The sequence below is a fragment of the Caenorhabditis elegans genome, chromosome X (assembly GCF_000002985.6).
Source record: "Caenorhabditis elegans chromosome X".
NCBI lineage: Eukaryota > Metazoa > Nematoda > Chromadorea > Rhabditida > Rhabditidae > Caenorhabditis > Caenorhabditis elegans.
In genome coordinates, this window is record NC_003284.9 from 10253444 (window position 1) to 10267339 (window position 13896).

General features: G+C 33.4%; 1 protein-coding gene and 3 non-coding genes across 4 annotated transcripts; 2 read left to right on the forward strand and 2 right to left on the reverse strand.

Moving 5' to 3' along the window:
- Window positions 1–59: 59 nt before the first annotated feature.
- On the reverse strand, window positions 60–155 carry C32A9.2. Its single transcript, NR_071950.1, has one exon. It is a non-coding gene; the product is annotated as an Unclassified non-coding RNA C32A9.2 (non-coding RNA).
- Window positions 156–157: 2 nt separating this feature from the next.
- On the forward strand, window positions 158–493 carry C32A9.5. Its single transcript, NR_071951.1, has one exon. It is a non-coding gene; the product is annotated as an Unclassified non-coding RNA C32A9.5 (non-coding RNA).
- Window positions 494–707: 214 nt separating this feature from the next.
- Window positions 708–845, forward strand: C32A9.6. Its single transcript, NR_071952.1, has one exon. It is a non-coding gene; the product is annotated as an Unclassified non-coding RNA C32A9.6 (non-coding RNA).
- Window positions 846–4919: 4074 nt separating this feature from the next.
- Window positions 4920–6692, reverse strand: C32A9.1 (Insulin/EGF-Receptor L Domain protein; the record flags this gene model as incomplete). Its single annotated transcript, NM_077321.2, has 7 exons — window positions 4920–5377; window positions 5428–5557; window positions 5737–5821; window positions 5871–6022; window positions 6159–6300; window positions 6357–6496; window positions 6548–6692. The coding sequence occupies 7 exons, from the start codon at window positions 6690–6692 to the stop codon at window positions 5290–5292; spliced, it is 882 nt and encodes a 293-aa protein (NP_509722.1). The 3' UTR covers window positions 4920–5289.
- Between the last annotated feature and the right edge of the window lie 7204 nt (window positions 6693–13896).

The following is a 13896-nucleotide window of genomic DNA, read 5'->3' on the forward strand; positions in this document are numbered from 1 at the left end:
AACCTTTCTTTTGGGGTTTGTGGTGAATTTGAAACTAACTTAGAAATACGCAATAAAATAGTGCTCTTATGAAAGAGTGCTCTTGTAGTATTCTCCAAACTAGTGTAGTACAGAAAAATCACAAATGACGACATTTCAGGTGTGACCACATAAGTGACCAATACAAACCAAGATATTGTCATTTAGATTTCACACACGGCGAGCGTTGGTGTTTTTAGTGGAAGAGTGTTGAAAAAACTGTATACCACGGTCTAGATTTCGGCAAACAGCCTCGCCGGATTGCAGCTACTATCTTAAGTTTTTCATCGCGCGGCTTCAATAAATGCCCGGGGTGGGATTGGATGGAAAAAAAACTGATGAGATCTTGGAAAAGAACCTACTCCCTAGCAGCAGTCCTCCTTAAGATTCTTGTTCTTCACACAACCACGTAATTCTGTGGAACATCACATTCATCCAAACAAAATGAAATGGTTGGTGTTCTACGGTTTAGAACATAAAAAAGAATAACAATATGACAGAGCCTAGGACAGGATGGCGAGAAATGAAGTAGCCATTGAACGTTTTGTTTTATGACACCACTTTGTCTCATAAATGTTTTTTTGCTGCTCCAGATCGGCACAACATGTGGTAAATTTTACAGAGCAGATCGGAGACAAGTGATATATGAAGAACAATGAAAAGACATGAAGATTTTTAGATGTTTGGTTTGAATGTAAATATGAGAAAATTGAGAAATGAGAATAAGATAGTGGCGTGGCGCCCGTATCAGTTGAACAAATCCCATGTTGCTCTGGTCCCTTAGAGTGTGTAACATCAGTGCCACATGATCCATCACTTTACCCCGCGATCATCAAAGAAACCTCGTGCAAAAACACACTTCTTGAGAGATGTGCAACATAATTAGTCGTAGTTGTTTAGTAATTAATCTAGTTACAAAACTTAACATTGCGAGCTTCTCTAAAAAATGAGACAAATTATACATATTCATTCCAGGTGAACTAAACCTGTTGCCAGTTCTTCCAAATTCTATTTATTGTACTAGTTAATTTTTTTAGTTTGTAAATTATGTTGAATTATAACATACATTATACAATATTTTAAATTGCTAAAAATCACCAAGCCATCATTTAAAACACCTATGTAAACATGAAATATAGTTATATACAAGGACTTCCACATCGAAAATATAACTATTCGGAAAAATAATCATGTTTTAAATTATTTATTGAGAGCTACTTTGAAATTAGTTAGCAGATTGCATTCTTTTTAATTATATGTGTTGCATCAATTTTTGAATGTCATATATTTAATGTTTTCAAAGTTTATTTTGTACTTTTTTAAAACAATGATAAATTAGCTCATCATTTTCAACATTGTGTTTTTAAACTGATGACAAATAGAATATACCGGCACAGCACAGAGATGTTTAATGTAAACTATAGTTTTAATGGGTTTTTTAAAACTTTTATAAATTCATAGTTGCTATTGTAACAGCTTAAAGGCGAAGTAGAGTCAGTGTGGAAAACGTTAAAAACCACTTATATGGTCCCCAAATGACCAAAACATAAAAGCACTTTCCAGAAAAATTTTGAAACAGTTTCATTTACGATTATTCAGCTTTTACCACGTTTTGAGAAAACCTAAGAACTGTCGTAGGTTCGATTCCCGACAATGTTTGAATATCAATATTGGATAAAATATGAATATTTTTTTTTGATGTTGGAAAAGTTTTACTATAATATTTGGTCATTATCTCTCCATAGGAGTTGGTTTTAACAATTTTTCTCTTGACGCTACTCCGCTTTTAAAACTATTTTTTAAAAATATTTCTTTCAGAAAAAAATAACAAAAAAAGTCTTAACCGCATTGTTAGTTCATCATTAAAACCCATAAATTCGCAGGTCATTCATTCACGACCGCACCGCGGTACGAAATTCCCTAGATTTCAAGATAAGTGACTCTTCTTCGTTTCCATCCTTTTCAACAAACATCTAAGCAGCATTTCTACAACGTGGGGATTTAACGTTCGACTCTGAAAGCCGAAAGCCCCTTCCAATCGAATTGCATTTGAAACAAAGCCGGTATTAGAAAATGACGACTTAGGATAATGTTTATGAATCATTAACAAAAACTATTCAGAAGATTCTATTCAAAAAACCAATTTTTCTATTTTGGAAACGAAATGAGCGTAAATCTATTTATTGCAATAATTGTTTTTGTGCAAATAACCTTTCAGTGACGGAGAACAAAATGAGCAAAAAACGTTTTCAACACATAATACTCAAAAAACAATTTTATTTTAAATATGTTTCGAAACAGTCCCCAAAATTTTTTCTAGAAAATATTCAAATCAGAAACAGTTTTTCAACAGCTGAACTTTTTGTAGTTATATCAAAATACCCAATTGTAACAGCTGACGTTATCACCGGAAAGATATTATAATTTAAAGTTTACATCACAAATGATTGTCATATGTTTTGTCAGACAGTAGATCAGTCACTTTACTAATAGTTATTTACTGTTTCTTAAAATGCTAAATCTGAATTTAATAATCATGATGTCAGATAGGAAAATCTGAAAATGTTCTGTAACGGCATATATAATTTTAAGACCATTCAAGTGAATAGTCCCAACGTTATTAAGCTGTGATATTAACTCTAAAAATAAAATTTTACAATAATAAATGCGAAAAAATCAGAATTCTTCAAGAGAAAACTCTGCAAACATAATTCACATAAACATTTGTACGAGTTTACAACAAATTATTAGTTAATACATACATATATGTATCAAATAATTCCAAATCCGTATAATTAATACGTTGAAAATTTTACAAGATCAAAGCAGATGGAACTTTCGTCTAGGCTGAATAAATAAAAATAATTTATCACAAATGAACGTCAATTTTCCTAAGAGTTGTTTTAAACAAAACAAAATTTCCACTGCAAAGTATTTTCAATAAAATGTGCCGTTAATTAAAGTGCAGAAATAAGTAAAAAAAACAGAGGCCATACTCAAAATTTTTCTATTGATAAAATACTTGTTTGAGTGTGTTTTAGATTTGCAGAAAATTCTGGGAACTCATCTAACAAGTTAACCACATTGCAGGCTCGTTGTATGCAAATGTTTGTTTCAACTAACATGGAATGATTCCTACAAAAGTTCCCTTTTAATTTTACAGACACAAACCATATTTTCAGGTTATGCTTTTTGATTTTCCAACATATTCTGACTCAGAACACGAAAAAACACCCACAAAAGCTTCAAAAAGCTGGATTTAGAAAATAGGCGATCGACCCTTGGAGATCTCTCTGATTTGCTTCTGATTGACGAATATTGACGGATTTATTCTGTAATATAGTCTACTTTAAGCTCGTTGACTTTCCTAATCCGGTATGAAATGGAAGTTAACTTTTTTGCGTATTTTGTTGTTTATCTTGTTTACTCTCAGTAATCTCCCGTTAAATAGAGTACTGCGGAAAATAAATTATCGCAAGCAGAAACGGAAGTGGACTTCGAAAATCAACTTGATTATGGGACAATGTTTACAGGGCTCAGGAATCGTAGTCTACAAATTAATAGGCACTTCTTCACATGTGCCAAGGCACATTTTGCCATAATCGAGATCAAAACCTGCCAAGTTCAAAAATAAACCGCTGCTCAATCACAAATTGAAAATTAAAGTAAATTTGTATAAAATAGTATATAGAAACACTTTTAGATTGAAAATATTATAGTGGGTATCTTCAGCTCCGGAAAACTTGGAAACATAAATAACCTTTACCATGTGTTTTCAAAATCTAAATTTTGTCTTGTTATGTATACATTTACTGTTGAACTTTTGAATTGATTGATACGGTCCAACTGCAACATGGTACGTGATTGAGTTTCTTACTTTTGCTTGAACATGTATATATTATAAAAAAATTCAAGATTATTTTCTATTTTCGGAGATTGGTTTCGCTTGTGTGACGTATTAATTTTTTACAGTCCTAGGTCACACAGATTATGTCGGCTTAATACAAAAATGGTTTTTGCTTGATCCTACAAATGTAAAATTTAGCGTTCGAAACCAGTCAAAAACAATACGGGGGATTATTAAACAGATCATTTACTATATTCTGGAATTCTGATTTTTGTAATAGTAAAACTCAACACGTGTTAGTAACCAGACAGACGGTTTACTTAGCATTCTTAGTCATTAGAAGCGTTATGTAAATCTTAGCGTCTATTTTTGATTCAATGATTTCATTCTGCCCAGTACCTCCCAGGATTTGAATTCTCACGGTGTCTCAATGGCCAATTCTCATTTGGAATTCTGCAACACCATTCATCGCCACAAATGATATATGAACTATGACACATCGTAGGAAACTTCATGAAATGAACGACGTCAAAGTATGCGTGAATTTATAGTAATTTCATTCCGATTGTAAGAAAGGAAGGAATGCAAGATCAAAAACTCAGACACATAGAAAGTTTGTTAAATGCTTTGTTGTTCATGTATTTTGTAGTTTTTAAGCTATTAGTTGGGTGGATTAAGTTCATTATTCAAGACTGTGTGAGTCAAACAAAGTCATTGACGTATTTTCAACTTCAAATTAAACATAATTGAACGTCCTGTACCCATTGATTATCTTAATGTTTTCCATTGTTTTACACGTCACAATGTCTGTCTTAAGTTGAGAGCATTCATAGTTTTTTTGTTTTCAGGTCACACAGGTATCATCCCATTAGTATTCTATGCAAATGAAACAAAAGCCATGTGGCTAGTTTTTTTAATAACAGATTAATCGTAAATTAATGGGCAAAAAACCGAAAATCCTTTTGCCGTCAATCCTTCATTAATCTTCCTGAAAGTGCATTGTTTCTATTTCGGTTGCTTTTTCAATGTACATATATAAAGAAGACGTGTAAAGATCATGCAAATTCATTATCAGTAGATAATATGTTTGAGATTTCATTGAACAATATTATGAGATATCGTATTATGTCTCCAAGAGAAAAAGTACCCATTAAAGCAAAAATTAATATAACAAAAAATCAGAACAAGCTGATACGGGAATAGATTCCAAACTGGAATCAGTCTTCAAATTCAAAATAACATATTTGGCAAGTAACGGTGCAATTTAATAAAATTCTATAGACTATAATGACCGTAAAATAAGAAATCACAGAAAAAGGCACATTGAGATCAGTTATACAGGAATGACAAAGTGTTAACAGATATGACAGCTTATTATTACCCATTGTTCTATTATTGTAGGTTACTAACATGGCTATGAAAATTTATAAAAATGTGAGTTTGGACCGGTTTCGAGCTGGCTTTGGCTTTTTGATGCATGTGAAGTTGCTTGGCTCCAGTTCTTCTGGCACTCTGAAAAAAAAGTATAATACTCGTTGTTCGCTCAATTCAAGTTTGCTTACGGTATACATTCATCAATATGTTTCTTGTGTCTTGGTTTGATCCGAAAAATGAGTTTATCGTGCTTAGCTGACTGTCTGAAGTAAATATACGTCATCTCGCACCGTGTAATGTATGTCTCTTGATTCGCACCTGCAAAATTGAATGATGAGATTTGTAGACAGCGCTGAGGTTGTGGATTAGCATCTTCACTAGTTCAGTTTATCTTATTAGAATGTTTCCGGATTGTTTTTGCTTTTATTTTGTTAAGCTTTGGAAAAAAAGCGTGATGTCTTTTTAGCATGAATCTCAAAAAGGGAAAGAAGACTTACGCATTTCACAGGCGTTGAATGAATCACTGTAGCCCACTGGATTTTCCGCAAAATCCGTGGACGCCACGAAAACATCTGGGCAACACTGAAAATGATTGATAATCTTTATAGCTTTGGGAAATAATCAGACTTACCGGTTTTTTTCGATTCGTTGTTTCATAGTTTATCCACGTAATTTCTAGAGAGGCAGGCATTTGTACCATACAGTATTTGCTTCCGAGATTGTTCTCAAGAATAATTGTGTGGCCCGAAAGGCTGTACACATTTTTTGCCCACTCTGCGCAACCTGTAATTCAAAAATTGTCAGTAACTCGGTTTGTAATTGTACATGGACAACATTCGTAAATGACGTCACCAAAATCTAAAGCACACAGTAGTTCAAAATGCCACACAGATACATATATACGTTTCCGCTCACTCACCAAGTCTAAAAATCGGTGTGATTTGTACATGGATGGTCACTGATTCAGAGGCATCAAAGAGGAAATGATGATGGCCACTATACAGCTGCTCTTCCTGCATAGGTCTATCACACATGTTTGAGATATTTGTGCTAGATGTGGTCTGAAATAAATACACTTTTAGTAATAGATATGGCATAAAAAATAAGTACTCAGTACCTCACATGTCCTTTCAGAAGGCCTCACGTAGGCTATTGTCTCATCAGGTACCTCTAATGTTATGTCACATTTGGAAAATGGTAACCTTGGATCGGATTTGAACGTGTAGACACCCGGTTTAGATATGCTTTGAACACAGTCTGCAATAGACAATTGAGTAAAAAAAAATGATTTGGTTAAAAAACCCTTACCTATCCGAATTTCGTCAATAAGCATTTCTTGTTCAGCATCCACTATTTTTAATAAGTTTATAAAATCAGAAAATGACGCTGTGACATAACAAAGGTTCCACATCAAAAAGAAAATGATCTGTATTATCCTTTCCAATTTAAACATTGCCTAAAAATTATATAATTAAGTACTTTTTATTAGGAGCATGCAAATGATGTAGAAAAACAGAATTAAGTATACAATGAGATGCAGAGAATGAAAGACCAAAATGAGAAGCGGAGTATTTTTATACCCAAGGTATGTCAGATACTTTTTTGAATTACGCGCTGATTCATTTAATTGGTTGGTGCAACATGCAAATTAAACCTTGAGGTTTTTATTATTCTTGAAATTTACGTAATTCAGAAAGAATATACAATGTGAGAAGCGAGGGTGTACGATGTGCGGACCTGCGGAAAGAAAAGCGGAGGAGGGGCGGGGTTAGGTGAAAGAAAAATGGGGAGGGAATTAAATTTCACGTTCACTTTTCAGAGTGCTTAAACGTAAATTCAAAAGATAATTGCGTTGACTTATGAAAACTGAAATGATTTGGCGATAAGCGTTATTACTTGGCTGTTTACTTTTCTCAAGTACATAAGGAAAATACGTGGTTTGAGGATGAACTGCAAAATCTGATCAAAATCTGGTCGTTAGCTATGCCTTCAAAATTTTCAAAACAGTGTAAGCACTATCATGCGTTTGTTTTTTGATGATGTCCTTTGATTATTCAATTTCGTTCTTTATTTATTTCTAAAGATGATCATCTGTAGAACAATCTCTAAATTTTCAAAATTGAGAAAAACACAAAAATGCGTTAGGTTTTGCACAAACTACGTTTGTGTTTCAGTCTAAAAGTAGAAATATCTTAAGCGTGAAATATTGAGTCGAGTCAGTGGCCTACGTCAAATCAAACTCTATTATTCACTGTTTGGTGCTTAGTCGGATAAACGCTCTAGTTCACTGTAGAACCAACAGAATCTGCAGTAACTTTAATTATTCGGGAATACCAGTCAAAGAATGCTCAATCAAACTTTATAACTGAATGTGGCTACTTCTCTGGTCCTACGACAGACGCAAAGAATTCTGTGAAATATTTATAAGAATGATGCGGATATCTAGTAGGTCCAAAATTATTATTGGATTGACTTAAAATATTCGCAGCTGATTAATAATGTAAAACTTTTCATTTTGTTTTCGTCAATATTATTGTCAACAATAAAGTCTATTGAAATATCAATTTTAACCTCGAAATTTCATATTGATATATAAAAAACTTTTGAAAATCACTAGACTCAAGAATAGTCATATTCGTCACACTATAAACATCTACATCGAGTAAAAGCACAAGCTACCGTACCCAACTTTTATGACAAATAACACATCGTTTTTGAAAATAATTACACATTATTTTTTGTTTAAAGAAACATGACTGAGATGAAAAGTTATTAAAATACATCTAACCTGATTATGAGGTATTGTTTCGTGCTAAACAAACTTTTTTTCTGTCACTGTGGACGTCAAATTTTAAGGGAATCTACATTTTTCTACGAAACATAACATTTATAAAATCGTACGTCAGTATGTAGGTGTGGATGATCTGCTAGTAGTATACTACTGTAGCTGAATAGGAGGTACTTGAGCGAATCAGCTCAATGCAACGAAATCCTAAAAACATAAGTACAAAAAGATCAAACAAGTCACTTTGAGGGGTTTTGTCTTCTTGTTGATATCTGATTGATATTCGGGTCGAGATTACCCCATGGCTTGGAAGTGTGACAATAGAGGTTTCGTCACAGAGGTTGGAATTCGAGGAATTTTTAATCAGCAAATTGACAAAATGAGTAACTTAATCATACCAAGAAAATTCAAGTGGAAAATCGGTGGTAGCTCGCTCTGCACATTAGAATCTACTACGTAATGAATTTGATGTGCAAAAGTTGTGAAAAAGCTACACTAAAAATCAGGCAACGAGGAACTTGCTTCCTAGCAGTTTATGTCGCTTCTCTAAAAACCGGTGAATTTTCAACATCATCGTCATAGTATGCTCTTTGAGCAAAGTTCACGCCCCGAATTCTTTCCCGAATTGTTTGTGTGTGTGGCACCTTGTTCTGCTTGTTATTTACGAACGAACTTGGAAAATTGAACCGCAAAATGCAAATTAGTCGAACTTCAACAAACACTAACGTGGCACGGTGGTAAACAATGCTGAATGTGACACATACTTTAAAATTGCAGCTGCATTGATAATTTTGATATGAAGAAAAACGAAGAATGATCTATCTCTTCAAGTCAGAACAGAACTGAAAATGCTTTACAAGGATGGCTCAAAAATGACCATGGAAGATTAACAAAAAAAAATAGACTGGCAAGACTTTTTTTTGAGTCATTTCAAATTTTTAGTGGATTATTATTGACATGAGTTGAACTCAGTTGTCCTTGTTATGCGTGGTCACATATCTGGAAAATTTCTATTGTAAACCACATAAATATACGTCACTTGAGGAACGGAACGTGTGAGGAACTGAGTGCGTTACCGAAGAATGTCTAACTAATTCCAGAAGCGAGGGGTCCTTTCCAATCTATTTTGATCGTGAAATTTTGATTAATAACAGGAAATTGGAAAATAGGCAAAAATAAATTAAAAACAATGGTACTACTAATTTTTCCTGGAACAATTGTGGAAAAATAACAAAAGAAGGAAGAGGTGTTTCCGAGATGAAGAACACCTCTTCCAGAAAATTGGTGAGAAAACAAAATTTTGATGACGAACACAAAAGCTACTTATAACTTTTGTAAGTTGGAAGCAGATAAGCTTCTTTGGAAAACAGTATTTTGGTATAGGTTTGTGTTCTGATATGAAATCACCTTGATCATTTTAACTGGAACTTCATTCGAATTTGGAACACTACAGTATGCCTTAACTATGATATAAATGATCAAAAATGTGTTTCTGTGTATGAGTGCCACGAATAAAGATTTTAAAATGCCAAACAGATTAGAATTAGTATTATAACTTTGTCATCTCCTCTTTTTGGAAGAGGGCAGAGCAAAAGCTGGTAGACAACAAATAAATGAATGGAGGTGCGGCTTGCTCTGACTGAGTCGTTCACATCAGTACTTAAACTTTAATAATCTTGAGTTAACTACGATTTGTGGATGACTCTTGATTAATCTGCGTAAAACAGGCACTACAAAATGAACATCATACCAGACACGGTGGATGATGAATTGAAAAAGTGATGAGAGATATTAATAGTGTCCTGTTTTATTCGGAATTTTCGGATATTGTTGGCAGTAAACACTTTTTGGTAGTATTCGGTGGCAGAATCCGCTTGTGCTGTTTGCTTATATTTTTACCAGTTTCAGGTGTAAAGGTGTGTAACATTAAAATATTGAAATTACGAGAAAAAACTAAACGTAAAAATAAAGTGACAAGCATGGGAACCTGACTCAATTCCCAGACGATTGACGACATTTTCCTCCTGAAGCCAAGAATCGAGAATCATGTGCTTCAAGTTTTCGAATAACAGTAGAAAATCACGTCAAGTGAACACAAGTAAGGTCATATTGAGTTCTCCACAACCCGTGCTTTAAGTTGTGAAATTTGTAAAACGAAATGAAAAAGTGAAAGGAGCACATAATGTTCAGCTAGTGTCAAGAAATCGAACTTCTCAGATTAGGATTATGAGAATAATTGTTGTTATGCAGAGTCATGCAAAACTGTAGAACACCAAAAACTGTGTTCAACTTTTTCAAAGAACATCAAAGTTATAGAATTACTCAAAAAAAAAACGGAAGTTTGTTATTACAAGAGGTGTCCATTTTATAGCAATGTATGCCACCCGCAAACAAAAATTGTACATTGCATAAACTTCTTCAAAGCTCTCATTAAAATGATTCATGACTGTTCTATTTCCTTAAGCTAATCAAATTCTTTCAAACATTGGTAAGAAAACAATTACATGTCTACATTGCCAGTTTTGGTATCTCGAAAAGGAAGTTTTGCAAAGAAGAATCATATAAAAACCTAGTCTATGTTGTGGTTTGATTCCAAATCGTTGAATGAATTTGGTGTTGTACCAAAATGTGAAAGTGGAAATGATCAAAGGGCACTTAAAATTGTAGTAAAAAAGACAATTCAATCCGACTAAAAACTAATAAGTCCAGAAAGAGATGATATACAAATATCGTAGTCTATCTCGTTTGGTATACAACTGACATTTTCTCTACTTAAAAACTAAATAATGGAAGATGTTGAAGTTTTAAAGTTTTAAAGATTGACAAAAAACTACACAATAATCATTTTCACAATTAAAAGTAGGAAAAATACAATATAATGTGTCTTGACCGTTTAAACCTTTTGTCTGAATAAAATTATGAATCATTTGTCAACCAGGAAAAATGAGGAAATTAAAAGCAATGAGCCATGGCTTTTTGAAAAAATATTTACTACGAATTGTAGACTATAAAATATTTTAAGAAAGAGTAAATGAATAACTACAAATAACTAAAAAGGCTGTTTCTAGACCACGTGACCCTTCATTTTTGAGTGTTTTTGAAAAATCCAAGAATGTAGTCTAAACAGATAAACTCCCGATTTAAATTTAAAAACGTTTTAAATTGCCGTAAGCAAATCTCAGATTATATGATACATTTCATCCTGGCTTTTCAGTTCAACATTCAGGCGTTCACCATCTGAAAATGTTTAAAGAATCAAAATTTATATTTTACCAGCAAAACAGATCATCAAAATTTTCAGATTATTAAAAAAGGAGAAAAACCTGTTTAACAAATTGTTAAAGGCTACATTATTCGAAGCTTCGGATCATTTTTGGTAAGATTCTTTGTTTTAGATGCGAATCGGATTTTAAGACTAGTCGAATTTCATTAGAGATGAGTTTTCAATAAATATGATTAAAATTTGTCATATTTTGTAATCATACAACTCGAAAGCCTAAATTGTTTTCCTTAAGTTTTAAAATAGAGATGAGTTACATTGTACCCTGAAAATGAGAATAGGAGTTTTGGGAGTTACAGATTTTTATATATTAGTCTATAGCGTGCACGACTATTATCTAGTTGGGTAGAATATATTTTAAACGACCAATAGGTTTGGAAGAAATTTGGACATTGACAAAAATACTTTGCATAAGACTAATAACAACTACAAAAACCAATCATTTTTGTTTTGAATTTAGAAGTCATTGCAACTTATGTTTTTTCACATCCTTTGCTTCGTCTTGTGAAATTAGTTAACTTAATAATTATAGTAACGAGACTTGACACAACTTATTTCTAGATTGAACTTATAGATTTACAGCTTCAACAGCTTAGGCAGAAGATTATGACATGCTTTTAAAAAACCAGTTCTTTTAACAGAAGGAAAGGTACTGGTATTTTCAATTTTTGAACTGCTTTTAAAAATAGTACGCCCCCGATGGATTTACTTGAATGATCCTATGTGCCCAGCAACCCGAATATGCAAACGTAATTGAGAAGTCACGCTAGTCTAAAATACTTTACAACTACCTAGATCAAAATGTCATAAAGATCAAATATTGTTCACATGGTTGAATTTTTAAAGATTTTTGTTCAAGGCTTTATTAGTTTGCTTTCTGATGTCATTGAGCTCGTTTGAACTTGTAACTAATGTACACTTGGACTCGAAAACCTTTACTAATTTGATCGTAGGTTGATATTTTTCTAGAAAGGTGAGAAACCGTGATGTATATTTTGATGTGTCTTAGATCAAACGGAGGTTGTCGCCATCATTTTTTTATATAAGTGAAAAATCATAGTTTCACCTTTTACGCTTCTGATTTTCGGGTTTCGGGTTGTCGCGTGGGTCAGGGTTGTCGCGTCTGGCGAATTAGAGCGGGGTCGTACTACCACGTCAAATTGTATATTTCAGCATCATTATGAACTCGACTAGGAATAACAATCAGAAACCAAAACAGGAGGAAAATTTTAATTTAGGGTCATTTGCAGGTGAAATCACAGATAGGCGGTCTATGACACAGAGACAACACTTGCACCTGTGTAACTTATATTTTACAACACGTCAACGTTCGCTAGGAATATGTGAAGCTAAGAACTTGTTGAATTCATAGATCCACGCAAAGATTCTTTTGCCAAATTTGATGAATAACCAGGTCCGGCCGTTCAAAGGAAATGGGGGGGGGGGGGGGCAATGTTTATTTCCGGTGTGAAAAACAAATTTAGGATGATTTGGAAAAATGACCAACACAGGAAGGAAATCTTTTCCTGATAATTGTGAAGTTTGCTGCCAATAAATATAACAACAAGGTTTCCCATCAAAGGGCAACTGAAATATTTTCAAAAGCAAAACACTACATAGTTATGGAAAAACTATTTAGTCAATTTTCTTATGGCGGAGCCAACTTTCTCTAGTCTGAACCGTAGTTATAGCGACTTTCTTCATTACTTCATACGTTAATACTCTCAATGCTGAGTGCGACACATCTAAAAACCAGCCAACGTATTTATTATAGACTTGTTTCTGATCAAATTATAGAAGCAAATAATTGTGTCAATCAAAACAGGGTACACTTGTTGAAAAACCGATATGCTAACGTAATAAAAATCATAAGATAAGTTGTGGAAGCATAAAAACCATGGTGAACTTTTGTTTAGCTTGGTGTCTTTTCCAGATTTTGGAAAATCAGCAAAAAACCAAAAATCTCAGATTTTTTATTCTGAATTCCAAAAAACAAAATAACCGAATGACTCGTCCAGTTAGTCAAACACCTGGATTTTGTTTGAAGTCTTTGTTAAGCTGCTAAATACGGCTTGGTCTTACAAAAAAGTTTGTGGAATCAGAGTCTGCCGATTGGTAGAAACAGAAAAAATTAAGAAATAAAAAATTAAACATCACGTACAAACAATAACAATGTGTGGTTTGAAACAGCAATGTTCACAGGTCTATTCTGAAAATCACAATACACTTTTTCAATTGAGTTTGGTGAGTAACCCAATGTAACCCACAATCTGAAAGTGTGTTAGGGTTCCTGCTGTGTTATAAATTCGAATTTTAAAACATTCCAAAAGTAACATAAGTCAACTGAATTCAATTTAAACAAATATTACGCTGAAGCTTTCGATGTACCAAAGCCAAGTTCAAAATTGCATAGTAGGTATCCCCTCCCCCCACACCGGAAAATAATGACAAAACTAAAGATTCGGAAATCAAATGTTATCGGAGATGCCAACCACGACGTGATGCTTATTTGATCTGAAATAATCCAGAGGATGTGTCAACTCGCATCAGCTCACAGCTCACAGCAGTCAACCGAGCTGGCAGAAAATACTC